At 27.3% G+C, this 25,330-nt stretch overlaps 2 protein-coding genes and 1 pseudogene across 2 annotated transcripts; 2 read left to right on the top strand and 1 right to left on the bottom strand.

The window, feature by feature from the left end:
* Window positions 1-804: 804 nt before the first annotated feature.
* Window positions 805-947, bottom strand: LOC112941608 (U6atac minor spliceosomal RNA; annotated as a pseudogene).
* A 7,450-nt stretch (window positions 948-8,397) lies between these two features.
* On the top strand, window positions 8,398-13,354 carry LOC101250893 (xylan O-acetyltransferase 1-like). Its single transcript, XM_004240179.5, has 5 exons — window positions 8,398-8,987; window positions 9,726-9,897; window positions 11,493-11,692; window positions 12,088-12,246; window positions 12,738-13,354. Exons 1-5 carry the CDS (start codon window positions 8,485-8,487, stop codon window positions 13,084-13,086), a joined length of 1,383 nt encoding a protein of 460 aa, XP_004240227.2. The 5' UTR covers window positions 8,398-8,484; the 3' UTR covers window positions 13,087-13,354.
* Window positions 13,355-15,814: 2,460 nt separating this feature from the next.
* LOC101251186 (endoglucanase 13-like) lies at window positions 15,815-20,519 on the top strand. Its single transcript, XM_004240180.4, has 6 exons — window positions 15,815-16,074; window positions 16,824-17,237; window positions 17,892-17,978; window positions 18,385-18,540; window positions 18,868-19,155; window positions 20,069-20,519. Exons 1-6 carry the CDS (start codon window positions 15,880-15,882, stop codon window positions 20,387-20,389), a joined length of 1,461 nt encoding a protein of 486 aa, XP_004240228.3. The 5' UTR covers window positions 15,815-15,879; the 3' UTR covers window positions 20,390-20,519.
* Window positions 20,520-25,330: the final 4,811 nt, after the last annotated feature.

Genomic DNA, 25,330 nt, shown 5'->3' with positions numbered 1-25,330 from the left:
TATTCTTTTGCTTTCATATTAGATTCTCTCTTTCCTTTTCATTCTTTTTTTTGTTTGGTTAAAATGATATCCTACTCGGTATAATTTCATAAGTGAATTTGATGAGCATGATTATAAATATATTAAAATTTGATTAAAATTTTTATTTTGAAAAGTTTTAAATCTAAAAATTTACATTAAGAATAAAGAAATATTTATGACTTGACAATCCTTATTAATAATAATATTTTATCATAGTTTTTAAGTATCATATCATATCAGATTATTCTATCTAGGGTCATGTTATGAGAAAGCTGCATATTGTTATGTCTTATTTAATCACCTTTGTTCAATATATATTATTTCGATCTATCTTAACTTTAATGTGAATTTATATATTCATTTTTATACTAATTTAAGTGTGTATTTATGCACACCAAAAGTTAGAGGACATAAATGTAAGTTGAGACTAAATTAAAAAATACGTTTATGTATTGTGTGTATTAAATATCAAAAAAACGTATCAAATAAAGTATTTATAAAACACAAAACTGATGCACATGTTATTTTTCCTAGTGTATCCTACCAAACCACCCCATATTGCTAATCTTTCATTTCATAGGATCTTGTGCCTATGCATAACTTTTTTTAGTATTTCATTCGATGTTCAGTATTTATATTAGAGTCTGACTAAATTTGAATTGCCTCTTGAAGTTTCACATTGAAGGTAAAATATTTCCTAACAAAGGCGACTTCGTATCCAAGGAGGTCCGAATTAAACACGAAATTTTTTGATTAAAGGTGAATGAAATACTTACCACTCCACTACAACCTTTGTTAGTTTATAACATTATCCATTGAAGTGGGTACCCTTAACAGGATGTGTCTGATCGATAACAGGTAAAACCCGAATGTTATTCCCGTCCCTGTCTGGGGAGATGCAAACCATCTCTCCTTTCTACGAACACTAAGTCTATGCATAATTGATAGACATCATATTAGTATTATAGAGTGTAGAACTAATACATAGCAAATAATGATATAAACACTGTATACACTATTATTATTAATAATAATAATGAATAAGCATGGAAAAAATAGAACTATCCTTATTACATTAATTAATAATATTGCATTATGTCACGACCCAAATCGGGCCGCGACTAGCACCCACACTTACCCTCCTGTGTGAGCGAACCAACCAAATCTAAACCTTAACATTTCAATGTACTATCAACATAAAGTAATGCGGAAGACTTAAACTCATTAATAAAAACCAATTCAATAACTATTATTTCCCAAAATCTGGAAGTCATCATCACAAGAACATCTACTTCAAATTACTAAATCTAAGAGTTTCTAAGAAGCTAAAAATACATAAAAGCTAGTTCATGCCGGAACTTCAAGGCATCAAGACATGAAGAGGAAGATCAGCTCACCCTGATATCCGGAGTAATGAAGACTGGCTAGAGTTACTGTTGAGTCGAAGATGACGGCACGTTTGCTGCAATCCACAATTAAACAAGAAGAAAACATAAAAGTAGGGGTCAGTACAAAACACGGGTACTGAGTAGATATCATCGGCCAACTCAAAATAGAAATCAATATATACCAAGTAATATCATAAAATCAACTATGATACTCAACATGTAGCAACAACAAGTACTATGTCATAATCAATTACCGTCAAGTTCACACATGAGGACTCAAGCCTCAATACCATACTCATTTAGGAATTATGTTCATTAGATTGAGTATATTAACATCTTTCAAGATTCATTATCTTTATTTCTCTTGTGTCGGTACGTGACACTCCGATCCCCTACATCTACGTGTCGGTTCGTGACACCCGATATCCTAAATCTACGTGTCGGTTCGTGACACTCGATCCCCTAAATCTACGTATTGGTTCGTGACACCCGATCCCCTAAATCTACGTGTCGGTTCGTGACACCCTATCCCCTAAATCTACGTATCGATTCGTGACACCCGATCCCCTAAATCTACATGTCGGTTCGTGACACCCGATCCCCTAAATCTACGTGTCGGTTCGTGACACCTGATCCCCTAAATCTACGTGTCGATTCGTGACACCCGATCCCCTAAATCTACGTATCGATTCGTGACACCCGATCCCCTAAATTTACGTGTCGGTTCGTGACACCCGATCCCCTAAATCTACGTGTCGGTTCGTGACACCCGATCCCCTAAATCTACGTGTCGGTTCGTGACACCCGATCCCCTAATCTCCTTCTATCAATTCATCAAGCCTTCTTTCTTACCAAGGCATCATCAATCTCATTATTTTAGTTCATCACGCCTTCTTTTATACCAAGGCCTCATCATTAACAAGGAGATTAGGGTTTTTCAAGATTTGGGATTCAATAACTTCATCATGCTTATATAATCACAATTATATAATTACGTTCATGCAAGCATACAATTAAGCACATAGCAGGGTTTACAATATTATCAATACATATCATTCGCTATTAAGAGTTTACTACGAATATCGTAAGAGAAACCATAACCTACCTCCACCGAAGACTAGTGATCAAGCAAGAATTCCCCAAAGCCTTGTGTTTTTCCTCTTCGTTCGTCTCTCTCTATCGATTCTCCTTCTCTCTCTTTCTGTTCTTTTCTTTTTCTTATTCAAACCCTCTTTCTTTTACCCTAATTAGCATATAATTAAGAATAAAAGATAACAATAATAACCCACTAATTTACTCAAGGTTACCTCTTTTAACCCCCAAGTAATTAGACTTATTAACATAAACCCACTAACTTTATAATTAAAGTAGGAATAGTCCAAAACGTCCCTTAAAACGTGTAAAAAAATCCGACCCAGACTGGGATTACGCAACCTGTGACGGCCCGTCGTGCCTGCGACGGTCCGTCCTGCAGGTCGTCGCAAGGTTCAGAGACTCAATTTCCACCAAAGAGTCTCTGACGGTCTGTCACGCCCGTGACGGTCCGTCCTGCCATTCCGTTACGAAGTTCAGAGAGTCGATTTTCAGTACCCAATTTCAGAATTTCTAAGTGTTTTGAAACGAGACCCCTCGACTGTCCGTCGTGCTCATGACGGTCCGTCATGGGTTCCGTCGTCTCAGCCTGTTTTTCCAGAAATAAAATCTGCTGCTCAAAACGACTAAACAGGTCGTTACACATTAATTGATTGTGAGTTGATGTTGATTTCAAAGAAAAAACAATAATTTCTTTGAGTTTAGCTGATAGTTCTGTTACTTTACTACCTCCGTCCACTTAATTGTTATAGTTTTTTTTTTATAAAATTAAATTATAAAGTTTTGGTTAATATTTTGTGATATATTATTTTGTTATATTGATACATAAAAAATTATAATTTATAATATTTTTTTTATAATTTTTAAATATATAAATATTTTATTTGAAATATTAAATTAATTTAATTTAACTTTAAAAATCAATAAAATTAACTTTTAAAAAATATAACATGATAAATAAAAGTAGAAAAAAATAACAATATTCTTAAATACCTTGGAAAAATTAATTATCCATTATCTTTCCTTTTCTTTCTTGGTTGTAATAAATTTTTATTTTGTTTTTCTTTGTCTGTTAATTAGGTCTTTTTGGATAATAATAGTCAGATGCAATTACAAGTTAGCAACTATTTGTGGCCGAATATATATTTTTAGGGCAATTAACATTTTTTATGAATGCCGTTAAAATATATAATGATATTAGATTTAATGACAATTAAATGATATTGATATACTTAAGCATTTATTCTTAATGAGCATATTTATTATCACTAAAAGTTATTTTTATTATAATGTTATACTCTATTTGACTTTTTTCTAAGCCCTAGATGAACGAATTTTAACATTTCCATTTTGTGTGTATTGATGAATTTTAATTATTTGCAAACACTTGTTATAGAATTTCATCAATCAATAATTCATTTTTTATCTATACTATTTATACATATACATTTTTTTATAAGAAATACATAGCTTGAAACATCAAAAGACCAAAAAAATTCGAAAAAAGTCTTTTTTGATTGGATGGGAATGAATGAAAAAATATTTAATCGTCCCATATTGAATTTGAAATTTTGGTTCTTCCCTGAATTTGTACTACTTTATAATGTCTATAAATAAAACCGTGGATTATATCAAGCAAATTCCTTCTTTTTAATTTGAATACAAATAAAAATGTTAGTCAAAATAAAAACCAAAACTTTTTTCTACCATCAAATAAAAAAATAAAAACAAAGAATCGAAGTCAAGAAGCAAAAGAACCCCCAAGTCAAAGAGAGCGTGGGTCAGATGTAGAAAACAAAGGAAATCTGAGCCCTGTTTTTTCAAAACATCATACCGATCTTGAAAAAGATTACGTGGAATCAGACACAAAAAAGGGTAAAAATAAAAAACAATACAAAAGCAACGCGGAAGCAGAACTAGATTTGTCCTTGAAACGTTATTTTCTTTTTCAATTGAGATGGAACGATGCTTTGAATCAAAGAATGCTCGAAAATATCAAGGTATATTGTCTCCTGCTTCGACTGATAAATCCAACCAAAATTACTATATCGTCAATTCAAAGGAGAGAAATGAGTATGAGTGAACTAATTAAGCAAATTAAAGATTTGACAAAATTTTAATACTAAATGTTTTTTAAAAATTGAGAATATTATTTTTATATCTTCCTTTTGCAAATGCATACATAAAAAAATAAAATATAAAATTAATTTAAAAATTAAAGTGGGAAGTTATTTTTTTATTTGGGCGGTGGACTTTATTTACCAAGAAAGTTGGGCTTTTGGTCTATGACAGGAGTATCCAGTTGGACAAATAAATTGTTTGATATTTTAGAAAAAAGGCTGTCAAATTGCTAACTTAGGAGCATACTGAAACTCTAAGTAACACTTATATTAGAAAAAAATAAGGTTTTTTTTTTTTTTCGAATCACGAAAAAATTTGCATTATGGAATATAATTTTTCCATCATTTTTTATTAAATTAGTTCACTAAAAAATTTATAGTGATATTTAACTTGTTATTGAAACAGCGAGAAACTTTTTAAGTTTTTCGAGATATATACTATGTTTTTCTTTTCACAACAATTTATCAAAATAACCTTTTTCAGTGGAAAAGTAATTATTTGACAATGAAAGGATTAAATCCCATCAAATATTGTATAGTACTAAAAGATGTTTGAACTATGTTATATGTTATTATTTGTATAGAGAAAATAACTGAATATACTTCTCGTTTTTATTATTTAGAACTAATATAATGTTCGTTATAAAAATTACTTATTTATATTTTTATTGTTATATAAATAGCTTATATATACTATGCCGTCTAAAATACATGAATTAAAGACATGTTGAAAGTTTGACTAATAAATCATCTAAAGATGTGTTATGTGTCATTTTTTAAAGGTGAAATTCTATCAGCATTTGCTTCACCTTGTCCTCGTGTATTCCTCGTACTTCTACCACATGTACAATTTCTAAATTTAGAATTTTTCATCACGAGTAAATTCAGGATTTAGAATTTATAAATATATAATGAGCATAATTTTATTACACATGTGTATTAGATTTATTTTACATATGTTTAAAATGCTATAGTAATTCTTTAATGAGACTAGGAAAAAAAAATAAAATAAAATAATTTTACAAATAATAAAAAGAGATATTATAGATTCTATTTAATTAGGAGGATAAAAGATTTCTTAGTCAAATCTAGTTATTCGTCAGACCATTCGATAATCTATTTTTAATGATCAAGTATATTAATAAAGATAAAATGATAAATATTACTTCATATTTAGCTAGAGGTCTTAAATTTAAGCTTTTAATATGTAATAACTCGATAATTCAACGCCCTAAAAGAAATTTCTTATGATCAAATATATTAATAATGATTGTGGTAAAGTGATAATTGTTTATTTATATTTAATTAGAAGTATTTAATTGGAGTATAGAATTATTCAATAGTTCCACGCACAACAAAATAATTTTCAATCGATCAAGTATACCATCAATAAAAATTGTGGTGAAGTGATAAGTGTTTCTTAATATTTAACTAGAGATCTCGAGTTTGAGTTTTGAATATAATTTTTTTTAATATGTTAGGAAGCACTTTGACTCCAGTGTTGCACTTCTCGATAGTATCTATCAAATTTTAGTAGGTTTCAATATAAATATCGAACACTCGTGAATTTGATTAAATAACAAAGGTCAAGCACATTTGACGATATAGCTCCTTCAACAATTTTGCATACATTTATAATAAATTCTTTCTTGTATGTCGTGGGAGATTGAAATTTAATATATTTTCATGAAATTGATCTACATACAAAAATCAATAAAAACGAAAATATTGAAACTATAATAACAATCTTTCCTAACGCGAAACTTTTCAAACGACTATATTATGAATGATATTGTGTTCTTGTATGACAAATCCTAAAAACAAAAATTCTTATTTCCTATAAGAAATAAAATATTTTTAAAAATTAATACCTACTATAACATGTACAAACTAACTTGTTAATAAGTTCCTATATTTGAAAGTTTTGCTCTTAGTTTCAAACTTATGGGCCAGACTATTAAGGGTAACTTTCACATATAGCAAACAAAAAAATCATATTTGTATAATATAGCAAATTTTGCATAATTGCGCTCCATAGCAAACATAAAAACTGTATAATTCGCTATACATATAAAAGTGTATAATTCGCTGGCCTAAATTGTATAATTCGCTGGCCTATTTCGCTGCAATTGTATAATTAGTTCTGCATATTGTTGAATCGAATTAAAATGTATGTATATTGCATAATTATAAGTGTATAGCAAGAAGATATATGTTTTTCTCGCTTTATACAAAAACAGAAACACAATATATTCACTTCTGTTGTATAAAGCTAGAAAAAATTGTATTTCACTGCAATTGTATAATTCACAATTGTATAATTCTTTGGCCTTTTTCTCTGCAATATTTGAAGTAAAATGTTTGTAAATTATATAATTAAGTGTATAACACGAAGATATACATTTTTGCATGTGTATATACAATTTTCTCTCGCTTTATACAAAACAGAAACAGAAATTATACACTTCTGTGTATAAAGCGAGAATGGGAGAGTGGCGAGCGAGACTTCTGGGAGAGAGACGCCTGGCAAATTTTTGCCAACGTTTGCTATGGAGCACAATTAAGTCAAACCCTAGCTATTCCATTTAAACGAGGCTAATCCAATAAGACAAATAATATCACTTTATATTAAAAGTATTTTTAAATTGACATAATTCGATAATTGACAATAGAGTGAATAATTTTAGCGATGAAATGAGTACGACTGAGTGACCTGATCTGAAACGCTGTTTAACACCTTTATCATGCCAAATAGCTTGGAACACATGCACAAAAAAAGGAAATTTTATTCATATCAAATATTTAAATCAGATTAGCATATATATACCACATTTTTATACGTAATACTTCTAACACTAAGTTAATTTTTATTAAATCATCATAAACACATGATACAAATATAAATTTATCTAATTAGATCCTTAACCTTAATAATAATTGCTTAATCGTGGCATCAACTCCTCTTACCCCCTAAGGACCTAACTACCCCTCACGTAGAGTTGTTGGTGACAAGATATTAAATACTCATTTAATAATCCATTTATCAATTGTTGGTAACAAGATATTCTATTTCATTCATAAAAAAAAAATATGAGTGTTTTTAATTTACATAAGGACAAGATAAATGATATATTTAGCTCTAAAATATAAGTTGATATATTTTATGATCGAATAAATATTGTGACAATCCAATGTAAATTTCTGTGTAATTCAACGGAATAGTAAGGTTACACATTCATGAAGTCATATTAATGTCTTGTGTTTATTTCATTCTTAATCTAAAATTCTAAAAAATAACGATACAATAAATTTTATGAGTTATTAAATAAAATTTCTAGATTAAACAATGCATCTGATAGGATAGTTGAATTATAACGAGAAATATATCAATTTTATATCTTAATTAGATGCACTAATTTTCTTTAATATAAATACAACAAATTGAATATTCTTTTTTTTTTTTTAAGTAGTAGTTAGTTTTCTAAAGTAGTTTTAAAAATATGGAAGGTGAGAAAGACATGCTTCCCAATCACCAATACTCAAAAATCAGTTTCTTGCAAGAAAAATAAATACATTTCACCAAAACTCTTTAAATAACAAAAAATTATAACTAAAAAACAATTCATAATTTTTTTACTCGATATTCGAAATAAATATTAGAGTGTGATTAAATTTAAATCGAACATTACAGAACTCATTTAAAGATGACCCTTGCAACAATAGTTCTTCATCATCATGATTCAAATTCGAAACCTAAAATTAAAGGTAAAACGATCCCACCGATACTCCACGACCCGTATCTATATGTTAGTATTTCTTTCACTCTTTTCTTACTTATATAATAAGTATACTACTTTCACCTCATGCATTCATTCCAACTCAAAATTAGCAAAATAGCCACTTTTTTTTCTCCTCCAAAATTATTCAACATGAAACAAAATTGCAGAAATAGCCACAAATCATGCATAATACTTTTCTCAATCTTCTTCTTCTTTGTGTTCTTCATGTACAATGAAGATATCAAGTCCATTGCTCAACTCCAATTCATCTCAAACCCCAAAATTCTTGAAAATTCTTCAAATAAATCAAATGGGGTTCAAGAAATTTCCAAGATTCTTGGAAAACAGAGCAAAAACACCTCTGTTTTGACAAATTCAAGAAGTGAAAATGATGATGAAATTGAATTGCCACCAGAAAGTTGTGATCTTTTTAATGGGCAATGGGTTTTTGATAATGTTACTCATCCAATTTATAAAGAAAAAGAATGTAAATTTTTAACAGAACAAGTGACTTGTTTGAAGAATGGAAGAAAGGACTCTTTGTTTCAGAATTGGAGATGGCAGCCAAGAGACTGTTCTTTACCCAAGTAATTACTCCTTTCGTTTCGATCTATCTGTTTTACTTTATCCCTTTTTAATACGTTTTTTAAACGTTTATTCCCTTTTTCTCTTTTGTTAAAAGATATTTTAATATATTTTACGTAGCTTTAATTTAAGACGAACAAATTCAAAAGTCTCTTTTCTTCTTAGTTGGAAATGGCAGCCAAAAGATTGTGCTTTGCTTTATCCAAGTTATTAATAGCTTTGTTTGAATTTGTTTATCATACTTTATTTATTAACGCTTTTTGATAACTCTTTTGTTAAAGAATATTTTGATATATTTTACCTATATTTAATTTACGACAAATTCGTAAACTTTTGGTACATTTTACCTTTTCTTAGTTAATGATGAGAAGATTCAAACGCCATTTTTAGTGAAAATGGCAGCCAAAAGATTGTTCTTTACCTAACTAACTAATAGCTTCATTTGAATTTGTTCGTCTTATTTTTCCTTTTGTTTTTAGTATGTTTATCAAAAGAACATCTATCTTTTTTTATTAGCTCTTTAATTTTAACTTTCCACGACATGTTGACAATAACCTTAAAGGATATTTTGATACATCTTGTGTAGCTTTAATATATGTCTAGAAGATTCAAAGTGTAAAGTAAATTCGTATAATCAAATTAAAATGGATAGAGTAAAAAGAATCATTTTCTTGAATTTTCAATTAAAAATGTTATTTTTTTTAAACAAAATATTTGTGTGATTAATTTTTTTTTTTCAGGTTTAGAGCAAGATTGCTACTTGAAAAGCTGAGGAATAAGAGATTAATGTTTGTGGGAGATTCATTAAATAGGAACCAATGGGAATCTATGATTTGTTTGCTTCAATCTGGGGTTCCTTTCAGCTGGAATAAATATAAAAAGATTGGACATTTATCAGTTTTCATAATTGAGGTATTTTTATAATTAGTTTGAGTACATTTTTGTTTTTCCTTTAATTATTCGATATTCAAAATTTATTCACGGAGCTAATGAGGTATGTGGAGCGGAGAAAATACAATACAATAGAAAAGTAAGATCCTCGAATCAATCATGAGTACTATAATTAGGAAGGAAAATAATTTTTCTAAAGGAATCTTTTAGTGCTTACTATCTTTATTTATGATTACGAGATGTATTTATCTGAATAATGCTCGAAGCTTCTGGAGAGAGTTACTAAGATTGATATAACATGTAAATTATAAGTTCATCAAATTTTAGTAATTTTGATTCAAATATTTTATATAAATAAGTGATCTCAATAATTAAAATTTTAAATTCAAGATTATAAAATTTTGAATTTATATGTTAAAATAATGATACGAAGGATAGATACTCAATGAAATGATTATGTTTTGGTACAAGACGAAATTATATTTCCATTTTTGGGATGTTGAGACTCTAAGGATAGTAGTTTTGACTTTTGATTATATGTCTAATTAATGATTTAGCATCACTTAATTAGATAATCTATAAAGTAAGAACATGGATTAATTAAATTATTATTTATATAGTTAGCTTTTCTATTAGTATATATCCTTGTCAGCTATGACACTTAAAATTTCCAAAAGTTGCTAACTTAGCACAATTTTTGATATTTTAACTTAGCCACACCATTGTTGTCTGGTTGTAAAATAGTTTGCAACTTTCTTTTATTACATAGTTACAACTAAAAAAGTTTGTTATTCTCTTCGTTTTAATTAATTAGAGTTGGAATTTAATAAATATAAAAAACTTTATATTATTTCTAAATTATATATCCTTAAAAAGATCGAATATACTTTTGTGGATTTTTTTCTATCAAATAAGTGGAATATACCATATTAAAATATTGATACTCTCTTATGATTATGGGATGTATATATTCGAGTGATGCTTGAGGCTAACTAAAGGGAGTTAGGATAGATATAACGTATAAGTTATGAATATTTATCAGAATTCAGTAATTTTAACTTGAGTTTTTTGTGTTTATAAATTTTTTTTAAAAAAAGTACAGATAGATAAATAATCTTAATGATGAAACGTCAAACTCAAAATCATTTTCATTTTGACAGTCTACTATGATAAATATATGAAGGATAGATACTCAACAAAATAAATATGTTTTGGTACATGAGGAAATTAAATTTCTTTTGGAATGTTAATTAGACTCTAATGATACTTAATGAATTATTCCTAATGAACATGGGATAGTAGTTTTGACTTTTGATTATATGTCAAAATTTATGATTTAGCATCACTTAAAATAAATAATCTATATGGTAAGAACATGTATTACTTGGCTGTTTAAGCCATTTTTTCACCTATTACTTGTAAGTTGCTTATGTCTAGTTGCAACTTTCTTTTATTTGTTAAACTACTCACCAGCCAAAAAAAGTTTATTTGTGTTTGACATTCTTCCGATAAAATAATCTATCCACCCTTATAAGATATGAAAAGTTCTACGTATACATCATTCTTTTCAAATCTACTTATGGAGTAATACTGAATATATGGAGTGAATATCGCAGAAATATAATGCCACGGTGGAATTTTATTGGGCTCCATATCTTGTGGAGTCAAATTCAGATGATCCAGCAGTACATAACATTTTGACCAGACTCATCATGCCAGAATCAATTGAAAAACATGGGAATAGTTGGAAAAATGTGGATTATCTTATATTCAACACTTACGTTTGGTGGATGAATGGTGGCACCATGAAAGTTTTGTAAGTATACTTCTTTTTTAAAAAAAATTATTTATTTTTAATAAAATAACCGAAATCTTAACATTTTTGTCTAAACAGTGAAAATTTCACTATCTTAAGTAATAAAAGTCACGATTATACATTAACTATGTCATGATTATACACGGTATACATCTAAAATTTGTAACTTCAAGGGTTGCTTTTCAATAAGGTGAAAATCCAGGTAAAGGATAGTCAGTCATCAACTAAGTTATTAAGATTTCTTGAGATTTATTTTAGTTATAAGCTTTGTTAGATTCAAAAGTTTGAAACAATTTTTTTTGAAATTATTTTCAGCCATCTTCATTTTCTTATGTGCAATCATAATTTAATTTTTATGTTTCTAATTTTTATTCTATTTTTCTTTTATAATATAGACGAGGATCATTTGATAAAGGATCAAAAGAATATGATGAAATTGATAGGACAATAGCTTATACAAGAGTTTTAACAACATGGTCACAATGGGTGCAAAATAATGTAGATCCCAAAAGGACACGTGTCTTCTTCATGAGCATGTCACCTATGCATATCAAGTAATTTTCTACCTCCCTTGTGTTTGTGCTCCTCCTTGCTTTTAACTTTTTTGTTTCTCGAATATCGTGTCTAGTTAAACAGTGTTGTTATATAAACGAAATAAAAAAATATCATTTATTGGGTTATATACTTTTTGATTTTTTATATATTGTGTTCAGTCAAATAATTTTGTTATATAAATCAAGACAAAAAAATATCGTTGATGTGATTACATACTTTTTATTTCTTGAATACTGTATCAAGTCAAACAGTTCCGTTACATAATTCGGGACGAAAATGATTATGTGACTACATATTGTATATATAGGTTACGTTATCTTTCATTCTAGGTTACAAAATAATGCTAGAATCACTTAGAATTATGTTTTAGATAATAGGATGATTGTATCAATATTCTATTATGTCGTCGATGCATATAACTTTTGAGTATAATTCTTGTAAAGTGAACTAATAATGGTTGTATATTATATGACAAAATGCATGAAAACAGGAGTATGGATTGGAATAATCCAAATGGGATAAAATGTGCAAAGGAGACCACACCAGTATTGAACATGTCAATGCCACTAAATGTTGGAACAGATAAGAGGCTATTTGATATAGCATCAAATGTGACAAAATCAATTAAATTACCTGTATATTTCATGAATATCACACGTATATCAGAGTATAGAAAAGATGCACACACTTCGTTATACACAATTCGACAAGGCAAAATACTAACGCCAGAGCAGCAAGCTGATCCAGCTACGTATGCTGATTGTATTCATTGGTGTCTCCCGGGATTGCCCGACACGTGGAACGAGCTTTTGTATACTCGTATAATGTCAAGTTCTTGATGTTTTGTAAATCGAAGAACGTCGATGAGAATTGAATATGTTTATATTGTATGAGAAAGTCTAACCGATATACCATATTTGTGTATACATTTTTTTTGTTGGTTCTTCTTAGAACTAGTTGATTTAGAGTTGGACAATGTGATTTTGTGCTCATTTGGGCTTGTAAATTTGAGAAAATTATGCAAATTGTAAGTATGAAGATGAGCTAGAGCTTGTGTATGTGAAATGTCATTATTATACATTATATTGTATACATCCAAATTCGCCACGAGAAGTCCTAATTGGATAAAGTACTACCTAACAAAGTCGATTTTGTATCTAGATGGACTCAAATTCAAGACTTCTGATTAATAACGAAGGAGTAGTTACCACTCCCCCACAAACCATTATTGATAACTACAAACTTATTTGATATGTTATATATAGCTATAATACTAGAGATTTGTTTGATATGTCAAATCAAATAGTTGTAATAAATAGAGAAAATATTTTTGTCTAAAATTTGGTAAGAGTTTTATGAATTGATCTATGATATGTTACTTAACCAATGCTCGGCCCAACTAAACCCATATAATATATATTTTACACAAATTTCATAGTGTTATGATATATAATTGTTTCCTGATTTCGAATATATCGTGTTTCTACACATAGATCAACGTGTTCAAATTATATGAATTATGAAAATCTCTTAAAATTTAAGAATTTCGGATACACTGTATCCCGATTCTGAATACATCATCCTACGTCCCGATACATCACACACCAGTTTGGATACATCACTCAACGTCCAATACATTGTGTTCTGATATATTTACCTTTATTGATAAAAACATACACACTTGTTTCTATGCATAGCTCAATGTCCTGATACATTCCGTCTTGATACATTATATTTGTTGATACAAGGCACACCTATCATGATACATCATTCCAATACATCACATAAGTGTAATGTTTTCGAGAATAGAAATGAGTAGAGATTTTCGTTATTTTTAAAAATGATTAAAAAAAAATTAAAAAAATATATATGGTAAAATAAATTGTGTTTAGGTACTTTTCCTATAACTTTTGGATAAACTTAAACAATGACTAATTTATGAAATCGATTTATTTTAATGTGTCGAAATTCAACTCAAACGGCTCATTTGCCGCTCCTAGCAATAAGGTATCTATCGAAGAAATGTTAAAAATAAAATAAAAATTGAACTCCTTTGTTTGTGTGGAATTATATAAGTCTATAACTGTTAATTTATGTCTATAAGTCTATAACTGTTAATTTGAAATTAATTTCAAATTAATTTGTCAATGCAAACTTTGAATTTTAAAAAAGTTGATTTTTTTTTAAAGAGATAAGCTGGTTATAACTCAAAATGAGAAGAATGTGATATTATTTTCCTTATAGATATTTTCTGTTATTAATGTAGAATTTAGATTTGAAATGAAAGTGAATATTGTAAAATATTATTAAAAACTAAAAAAAATAAATATAGAATATGGATCATAAAGGAGAAGGAAAATGAATTTTAACGAATCGACACAAGCTATATGATCCAATTTCAATTTACCTTTATTCCTTGTTTGTATTTTTTACGAGTGAAAAATTAAATATTATTATTTTTAATTATATCTAGTTATTTAATCGCATACTTATTTAATATTTTTAAGATAATTAAATATTTTATATCTTAGCTTGATATTTTTTTCTTTACTCAATGTTTGCTACCTATTTAGCTCTAATTTATTCGAAGTTTCATCTCAAAATTTTACTTAAAGATAAAACGTTTTCATCAAAAACAAACATCTCAAATGGTTAAAACATATGCATGGTACTATCTTTTTTCAAAGTTCACATGGATTGCAACAATGTACTAATCTTTTCTAGAAAAATTCAAACCAGTCAAAATCTAAAATTTCTTTTTTGTATAAATCTATTTTTGGAAAAAAGTAACTTTTTGAAATTCATATATGATAAACTCTGAATATATTTTCTTTTAAAAATAAGGTATTCCATGTATTTTAATTTTTATATAAAAAAAATTATACGTTTTAAGTGAAACTTTTACAACGTTTTATTTTTGTCTTCTCTCTTACCGCTAAAGTTAGATTTCAAGATAAATAATTTATTTGTTCCCGAATAACTACTTTTCAAAGAATATTATATACATGTTAAAAATAAACTACGAATAAAATATATACGTTAAGTATTAGAATATAACACTCAAAATAGAAATAACTTATAATCAAGAAGGGAAAATGAGGAAATGAACCATATTCCCTTCGACTTGTGATATTCCTCGACTCTAGCGTTAAATTAAAGATAATTTTAACTTGATATAAATAACGATGCTGATAAGATTATTTTTCTTATCGTTAGTATATTTGAATTAATTTTTTTCAATGATTAAGATTGTCTATACGTAGTAGATAAAGATATTCTTTCCATTTTTCCATTTCATTGATAGGATCCTCCAAATTCTCTTTATATATATATATACACACACTATTATTATTATTATTTTAACAATGAATTTTGTGGATTCTTCAGACAATTTATTTAATAATAAATAAAGTGTAAAAAAATCTTTCCATTTTTACAATCTACATAAAGTACTTTCTAGAATTTTTCTTAAAAGGCAAAAAATAATATCTCATAATTAGAGTTTTTGTCTTACATATAACTCTCAGCATATATATATATATATGCTTATCATGCAATGTCCTCAAACCATATTATAAGAGAAATCACAAACTAAAAAAAATTCTCTTGAATTATATAATTTTATTATAATCATGGCTTCAACAAATAATTTTATGCTTGGTTTTTGCCTTATGATTTTATTTGTAAATGCAGCTTCAATTGATTATGGAGAAGCACTTACAAAATCTTTATTGTATTTTGAAGCACAAAGATCTGGAAAATTGCCTCATAATCAACGTGTACAATGGCGTGGAGATTCAGCCCTTCAAGATGGCAAAGATGACGGGGTAAGTAAACGCTAGAGACAGATTCAGAATTTTAATTTTATCATTTGAGTTCGAAATTCTAAAATCTTGTATGTCACATTTGATCATTTTTCGAGGTATCAAATATATGTGCTTAGTAATTTTTCTTAATATATATACATCGATCGATAAACAAGGTTATTAAAATTAGATGAATCTATAATTTATAGATCTAAGCAAAATCTTGGAAGTATTTTTTTTCCTTACTAGGGGAATCTAAAATCTATAGTTATAGATTTATCATTGGCATATATAAATCACCCAAACATTTTTATTTTTTTTGCACAAGTACACAAAAGACTCTTTTGTTTTATGAGAATTTAGTGTAATCAATAAACAATTGAAATATTTTTGATAATATATAAGAACGATTTATTATCATCTTTGTGTATTAATATAAAAATATCGTAGGATAACGGCTTTAATAATTATGCTTGTATACGTTTCTCTTTAAGGAGCGATCAATTAGAACAAACAACAATAATTATTATTATTATGTTAAATTTCCAAATAAATATGATAAAATTTTTTAATTTTATTACTCCTAATGTTAGTACTTATACTTTTATTGATTTTTCACATATTCCTATGTTTTGTTTTTAAAATTCTAGATTCAAATGAACTCATCAATTATCAACCGTTCATTTATTTTTACAGATTATATAAATCTTTATTAATCATGTAATTTTACGATATATAACTTTTTTTTTCTTTTTCATATTTCCAATTAGATTGATTTAACAGGAGGATATTATGATGCTGGAGACAACGTAAAATTTGGATTTCCGATGGCATTTACAACAACATTGCTAGCATGGAGCGCAATTGAATTTGAATCTCAACTAAATTCAAAAACTGAGCTGAAAAATACTCTAAATGCAATTAAATGGGGAACTGATTATTTCATCAAAGCACATAAAGAGTCTCATATTTTATACGGTGAAATCGGAGAGGGAACTTCCGATCATAAGTGTTGGGAGAGGCCGGAAGATATGACAACACCGAGAAGTGTTTACAAAATTGATGAACAACACCCAGGTGCTGACCTGGCTGGAGAAACGGCCGCAGCTTTAACTGCTGCGGCCGTTGCTTTTAAGAAATCTGATTCGAGTTACTCGAATCATCTTCTTACTCATGCAAAAGAGGTGACAACTAAGCTATGACTAATAATATTTATATTTAAATTATATGCGCTGATTATTTGATTTAGTAATTATTTTTAAAATTTATGCTCGTTATAAAAATCTTTTCATTTGTTTTTTATATTAAAAAAAGGATATATATTTTTTAACTTGCAAATTTCAGTGAATCAAGCTATTTTGCTTGATATTTTAAATATAAATTTTTTATTATTAAATAATTATATAAAATACTAATTGTTAAATTTTCAAAACGTAATTAATTACATTAATTTTGACTCCTAATAAATACTTTTTTTAAAAAGACAAGTGTTAAGGGTCAAGTAAAAATGTAACGGACGGAGTAACGATTATGAGAATTAATTAGGTAATAAATCATACTTGAAAAATTAACTTTTTTGGAAGAGAAAAATATAACCTTGTTCACATAATTAATTAAATTAAAATAATTAACATCACATGATATGTGTATAATCTATTTATACATTTAGAAAACAAATAGTAATCTATTCAATTGTGTAAAGATTCTTTTTATTTTAAAAAAAAGAAAGTATTATATGCTAATATTGATCAATTATATTTATTTGATTTAATTCAAATTTACGTATTACATAGCTATTTGTGAGTCAAATGTTAATCAATTATTGCATTGTTTTGCAGCTATTTGATTTTGCTATAAAGTTTCCAGGCGTGTACTCAAATAGCATTCCCGAGGCCCGTATATTCTATGGTAGCTCCGGCTACGAGGTAATCTCAATTTATATGACGATATTGAAAATAAATATTTACATTTATTATAAATAAAGAGTCGTATTGTCTTGTTGATTAAATTATAAATTCAATTGTAATTACTTTTTTTGTTTTAATTAATGTGATATATTTAATAAATCTTTGAAGCTTAGACTGGGATTAAATCAAACTTATTGTTTGACTTTTCATATAGTGATATCTACTATCTACTATCAGACCTCACTATAACAACATTTCAATATAATAGATAGTTTTTTACTGAAATTGATTTTCACATTATTATATACTATATGTTCTTGATGATAACATCTCGCTATAACTGTCAACGATATTTAAACAAATATTATCATTATAAAGAAATTTAATTATGTATATACATGTTTTTTTTTTCCCTTCTTAACAGGATGAACTATTGTGGGCTGCTGCTTGGTTGTATAAAGCCACCAAAGAGCAAACATACCTTGATTACATCAATGAAAAATCCACTAGTTGTGGAGGTACCAGATTAAATTTATCATGGGATGACAAATATATTGGTGCTCAAGTACTCATTGCCAAGGTTAGTATTTTATATTAATATTATTTGTGACAAAATCCGAAATTTTTTATTAGAATATCATTTTCAAAAAATAAAATCATCTTTAATAATTAGAAATAACTTTACTTTATAATTTCTCTTTTCCCGTAATGAAGTGATTTACATTCACACCTTTAAGGATTCTTAAACTTTATATCAAATTAAACAGTGCTACATAAATTAAGATACAGAAAGTATTAGTTTTAAGCTCAAATCATGAATTCGCTTCTTATCGAACCAACTTCATCAACTTTAATTTATTTAAGTTAAACTCGCGCGATTCGTTCACACGTTATTAATTTCTTGCAGGATCTGCTGGAGAATAAATTTGCAGGAAATGAAAGTACTTCATTGAATGAGTACAAAAAATATGCAGAGGAATTTATATGCAATTGTATACAAAAGGGAAATAACAACATAAAGACAACTAATGGAGGACTTTTATGGTGGGGTTATTGGAATAATCTTCAATTTGTCACAACAACAACATTTGTTATAACAGCTTATGCCGATACATTATCTGCCACTAAAAATTCTCTACAATGTTCTAGTGGAAATGTGGAGCCTTCGGAACTTATAAGCTTCGTTAAATTTCAGGTAATCTATTTTATTTTTAAAATTAAAAATCTGACAGTTCGTTAAATTTCAGATAATCTATTTTATTTTTAAAATTAAAAATCTGACAGTTAAAGAGACATTTACTTATGGATATTCTTTTAGTGACATGAAAATGGCATTAATAGTACTATCGATTTTTTCACAACTTTACATCTTGCTATTTTATTGTCTGAGTTTTTTTCTATTTTCATATTCGTTTCTTTTTGGTAATTTAAGGATTTGTTGAAAACATTCTCTGCATCCCACAAAAGTATATGTAGGGATAAGATTCAGATCCATCCTACTAATCTATCCAAACCTTTATAGAGTTATATTGAATATGTTATTATTGATTATTGTTGTATCGATGTCAGATCCTATTTATTTTTGTTATTTTGTTGTCAGATTTTCTTGTTGTCCTTTTCGTATTGCTTTTTTCTGTGACTTAAAGATCTATTAAAAATAGTCTCTCTATCCCACTAAAATACACACAACGATAAGTTCAGCATACATCTTACTAATCTACCCAAACCCTATATCCTACTAACCTACCCAAACTCCATTTACAGAATTACATCGAACATGTTATTATTAATTATTATTGATTCTTGCTATTTTGTAGTTAGTTTTTCTTGCTACCTTTTCATATTTATTTCTTTTGTGCGATCCTAAGATCTATTGAAAACAGTTTTTCTATCCCTCCCAAAAAATAACAATAATATATATATAAATATATATATCGATTAGATCAGCATACATCCTACTGATCTACCCAAACACCAATTATAGAATTATCAAGGTCAAACCCTTTTTATAAATTATACTAAATATGCTATTATTATATTGGTGTCTATAAATAGAAAAATCAAATTAGATTATCATTTACTAATAACTTTCTAATTATTATTTTCAGGTGGATTATATACTTGGTGAAAACCCCCAAAAAATGAGTTACATGGTTGGATTTGGTACACATTACCCACAAAAAGTTCATCATAGAGGAGCATCAATTGTTTCAATTAAAAAAGACAAAAAAACAGTGGGTTGCCAAGAAGGTTTTGATCAATGGTTCAAAAGAAATGCACCTAATCCAAATGATTTAGTTGGGGCAATTGTTGGAGGACCAGATAATAGTGATCAATATAATGATTCAAGAGATAATTTTAAGCAAGGTGAAGCTGCTACTGCTAATTCAGCAGCATTAGTTGGAGTTTTAGCAAGATTAGCTAGTTAGCTAAACAGATTAAATCTTATTTAGATGGATTAATTAAGATTAGGGAAGAAGGCTAGCTAGTTAATTGTTGAACATGCTCTATATAGTTTCCCTTTTGGGTATTATTATTATGAGTAGTATTTTCCTACTATTTTTATTCTTCGATTTACTATTACTTGTTCATTTATATCGTATGATTTTTTTGTTGTGAGTTCCTACGAAAGGTAAAAATAAAACGACGTATAGATTATCTCGCCATAGTATAAATTATTCTCGTCACACCATATATATGAAACTACACCTACTAGTATATGCACGATTTGATATCTCATGCAAAAACAAATAAACACATGTCTTACATATCAAATTTCAGATGATCAACTTGCTATATAGAAATTTATCATATAACACAAAACACATGTGTCTACTAATTGTTAACTTTATAATATAGTTTAAATATCTTACTTATACACCTTCTAAACTAAAAAATTGACAATTGAGACCAAATTTAGAAATACCATATATTATGCCATTTTAAAATTTAGCTACAAGCTATTAACCGGCTTAATTTTATTCATATGAATTGTGATATAATGGTGAAACTGTTTTCTCCTTTATCAAAGTCTCGAATTTGAGTATGAATATTTTAGTCTTAAAAAAGGAACTTATTGAAAACGCCACCCAAAAATTTAGAACTATCTAACGATGAAATTAGACTCGATCTCCGTCCACATCCTTCTAACCCTCTCCTCACCACCCTCATACTCTGCTATATTTTTTTGCCTACCTATCAAACACATAAATTTCACAAAAATAAAAAAATAAATATCCACATACCAAACACACCTATAACGTACATTACACTATAGACGTAACAAACCAAGCATTCAATATCATTTTTTTTTCTAACAAAAAAAGGTTAAAAAAAAATTAACACTAAATTATTTTTTGGTAATCAACTTCAAACTTGTTCATGATCAAGTTTTGGTTCTATACTTGGGACTCATCAACCGGACCACCCTCCTCCTGGGCACCCTCTCCACCCGAGACGCCGCTTGAACTGAACCCGCCTTTGCGACCCATCTCTTGTAACCCTCCTACTCCGATTTGCTCCGTCCTCGTTTGCCCCCCTCGCATCCTCCCCAATTTACGAAAAAAAATCTAGAGAAAAAACGACTCAATTTATGTGAACTTATTTATCTAATACAAAGTAAATATGTTTTAATATTTTGTGTATATATAATAATTGGAAAAAGGACAGAAATCACATACTCTTAAGGTAAAATTATCATTTGTCTATCGTAAGTTTATAATTACAAAAATCCCTCAAATTGATACAATAATATAAGCGTTGATGCATTAATTTGATGCGTGAAATACATTAATTGTGAAGTAAGATATATTATATATACATGATACACTAATGTGATGTGCATTTATACACGATACACTAATTTGATGCGCGAGATACATTAATTTAATGCGCCAAATACATTAATCTGATGTGTGAAAATGAGAGATTTTGAGAATTTGTAAAATTAATAAGGATAATGATAATAAGAGAAGTTAAATGTGAAATTTCCGTCATTTATCCATAATTATAAGCACGATTTGTATTGTTTTGAACATATCATAAAAATCCAAGTTATAATTTCATAAATTATCACTTCGTTCGTATTATAAATCTAAAAGATTAATTATTAAGTAGTTTTGAGGTATTAACGCCAGTGAGGAAATTATTTTCCTACTTTTGATGAAAATACTCATTAAAATATATATATTTTAAAAATAACTTATATATATATTACTTTTTTCTAGAAAAAGAATTATTTTAAGCGTGGCAAGAATTAATTATCAGAAAACGAAATATCGTGTGAAAGAGAATTTAATACAATAATTTATTTTCCCTCGTATAGAACACGTATACTCTAATAATACTTGTTTGATACTTTTCAACAATTAATTAATCATTTATCACATGGTATGTTCACTAAAATTTATTTATTTTATATTCATATATTTATATAGATATAGAAAATGCTTACACGATGTATAAACTACCACGTACTTCCCAATCAAAATTATTTAAATATATTCCAATTTATATAAAATTTAGTCAACCATGCATGCACATGTATGTACTAATCCTCTAGTTTCCTTTTCGATATCCAAGACTATATTAAAATTCGATTAAATTTATATTTACAAGTTACGACTAGAAAAGTCTCATTTATGGAGGAGATTTCATTCTATTTGATACTTATTTTGGGTGTGCCTTAATTAATTAGAATACATGCGCGTAATGTATAAAATTGAAAAGTACAAATTTTGAGTGTATGATATTTTTATTTTCGAAATTTAAATTTAAAATCTTAACAACGAAGATATCATGATATCTATATATTCTATCACATGTTCTTGTATTATGAAAACTTAGTAGTATACCAACTAGCTAGACGTGTTCAAAATAATTATTCAAACATATAAATTAAAAAAAGTAGAGAAATAAATAAAGAAATAGCACATTAAGATCAAAAAAAATATATAATGATAATAATATAAGCAACTTTAGTTTCACTTGTACGAAATCTTCAATTTTTTGAAGTGTTCAAAGTAATTATTGAAATTAAAAACAAAAACAAAAAACAAACAGTTAGGTACTTTGGCATAAAACAATAGTTATAATATAAAATTGTAAATATTAATTAGACAAAAACAACACTAACCAAACACTTTGTCACAAAATAATAATTGTAAATTGAATTTATTAAATTAAACCACGGTGAATCAGTCAAAGTTAATGGTGAACTATGAATCATTCATAAAAAATGTTGCACCATTTTATACACCCAATATAAAATAAAAAACAATGAAAAGTAAATATATCCATAAGAAAAGAAAAGCAGAGATAACAGACAAATTAAATCAGAGGCTGTTGAGACTATTTCCTCAATTTTGGACAAATTGGAATTGTTGTTAAAATTTGAATGAAGATTTGTAATTTTGAATTTATATATATATATATATACTGAAGAATAATTCATAATTAGACAAAGTATTATTGTGTATGTAGAAGCCCCACATATTTGAAACTTTATTTTTTTATTTATTATTTAAAAGTTGTTGTAATACTATGACTTAGCTCTCAGTCCAACCAAGTTCAACCTTCTCAATGACTGAATCACATAAATTAGTGCTTGTCAATCATGCTATCTTTAATTTTGATTGTATAAAAAAAATACTTTTCCTTCGATTAATTATTTTATCGTAACTCTTCAATTTGATCATTCGAATAGAGTTGTGATAAAATGATATGTATCTTTTCATTTTAGGGCGATACTAATTTTGATATAATCAATTTCAATTCACTGTATCAAATTTTTATCAAAAAATATATCTTTCTCCTTTTTATTTATTATATTATTATTTTCTTATTTCATAAAGCTAAGTTTTTCTAAAACAATCACCATATATCATTCATATGTTTGTGTTTATAATTTTTGTGAAGATTAAGTATAATTATATCCAATTATAATTTATAGTCAAATTAACATAAATTTTCATTTTTTAAAAAAGTTATCTATAGAAAAATTAATTTATAAAAAATTAAATTTTATATCTAAAATTAATATTATAAAAGCACTATATGAAAATAATTAAATATACAAGAGATTTAATTAAAACATACAATTATATAATATTTAATTCAAAATTTGTATGATAAAATAATATTTAAATATTCAAAAAGTGAATTGATGTAATGAATAATGTTACACCAAATTTGATATAACACTATTCGCACTTCAAATTTGATATAAAAAATGGTGTGAGTTTGAAGTTCCAAACACCAAATTTTATAAAATTTAGCATAAATTAAAGATGATCTTAAGACAAAAAGTATTGAGTTCAGAGTCTTATTTAATATAGACTTGCCTTTGTTAGATATCTCCTTATAATATGGAACTTTTTGATCAAAATTTAAAACATGCTTCAATACAAACTTCAACATTGAATATGAAAAAAATAATAATTTATAACTAATAAAGTGATTTCATTTTTCTCTCTTCTAATAATCTAAAATAATAGAAAAAAAAGGTAAGTATTTTATCAAACTATGAGATCCCAATAACCATGTCACTAAAAAATATGAGAGTAAATCGATTTTTATTTCATGAAAATATAAAACATATCCTTTATTGGAGTTTTATTTTATATGAAATTACATTTAAACAGACAAACAATAACATTTCTTTTTAAAATACGTCTCAGATCAATAGATATATGACACGTATTTAGCGATAGAAACTAATTTTGATGACAAAGCAGGCAGGTAAAATCGGCCAAAAATAAAACCAAATGGCAAGGAAGAAACAAAGACCAAGTATTACAACTTTATATTATATTTATTAAAAAAAAATAACACTTAAATAGTCAGTTCAGTACTTAACTAACTAATAAAACACTATACACTATTAAGTACTAAGTGTGTGTGAATTTTGTGTTGAATTGTTTCATTTTACTATTTTATAATATGAAAGCAGCCACACCACAGCCAAAAAGAAAAAAACGAAACGTGTTTGACCATTTAATTCTAATTTTTTGGTCTTATAAAACGCATTTTGACGGCCAAATGGATGTTCCCCACTCTCACCCCATATTGCGTATAACCCAAATCGAATCGTGATGCGGTGGTGGATTATTTTAATTTTATTCGAGTTTTAAGTATATTGAAAATTTTATTAGAAATATTGATCGTATGGTAAGTGATTTAAATAAGGAGTGCGTTATATTTATATAGATTTTTTTACTAAAATTTAAATTTAAATTAATATTTTAAAATGTATCTTTTATTATAATTAATAAACTCATGAAAAATGAAATTTTCGTACTTTTTATTGTACGTACTAATGAACTTTTTATGATATTAATACAATAATGTTTTGTTTTAATTTATTTATCTGA

Source organism: Solanum lycopersicum, chromosome 5 (genome assembly GCF_036512215.1).
Source record: "Solanum lycopersicum chromosome 5, SLM_r2.1".
NCBI lineage: Eukaryota > Viridiplantae > Streptophyta > Magnoliopsida > Solanales > Solanaceae > Solanum > Solanum lycopersicum.
This window is presented reverse-complemented; position numbering and strand designations above follow the sequence as displayed.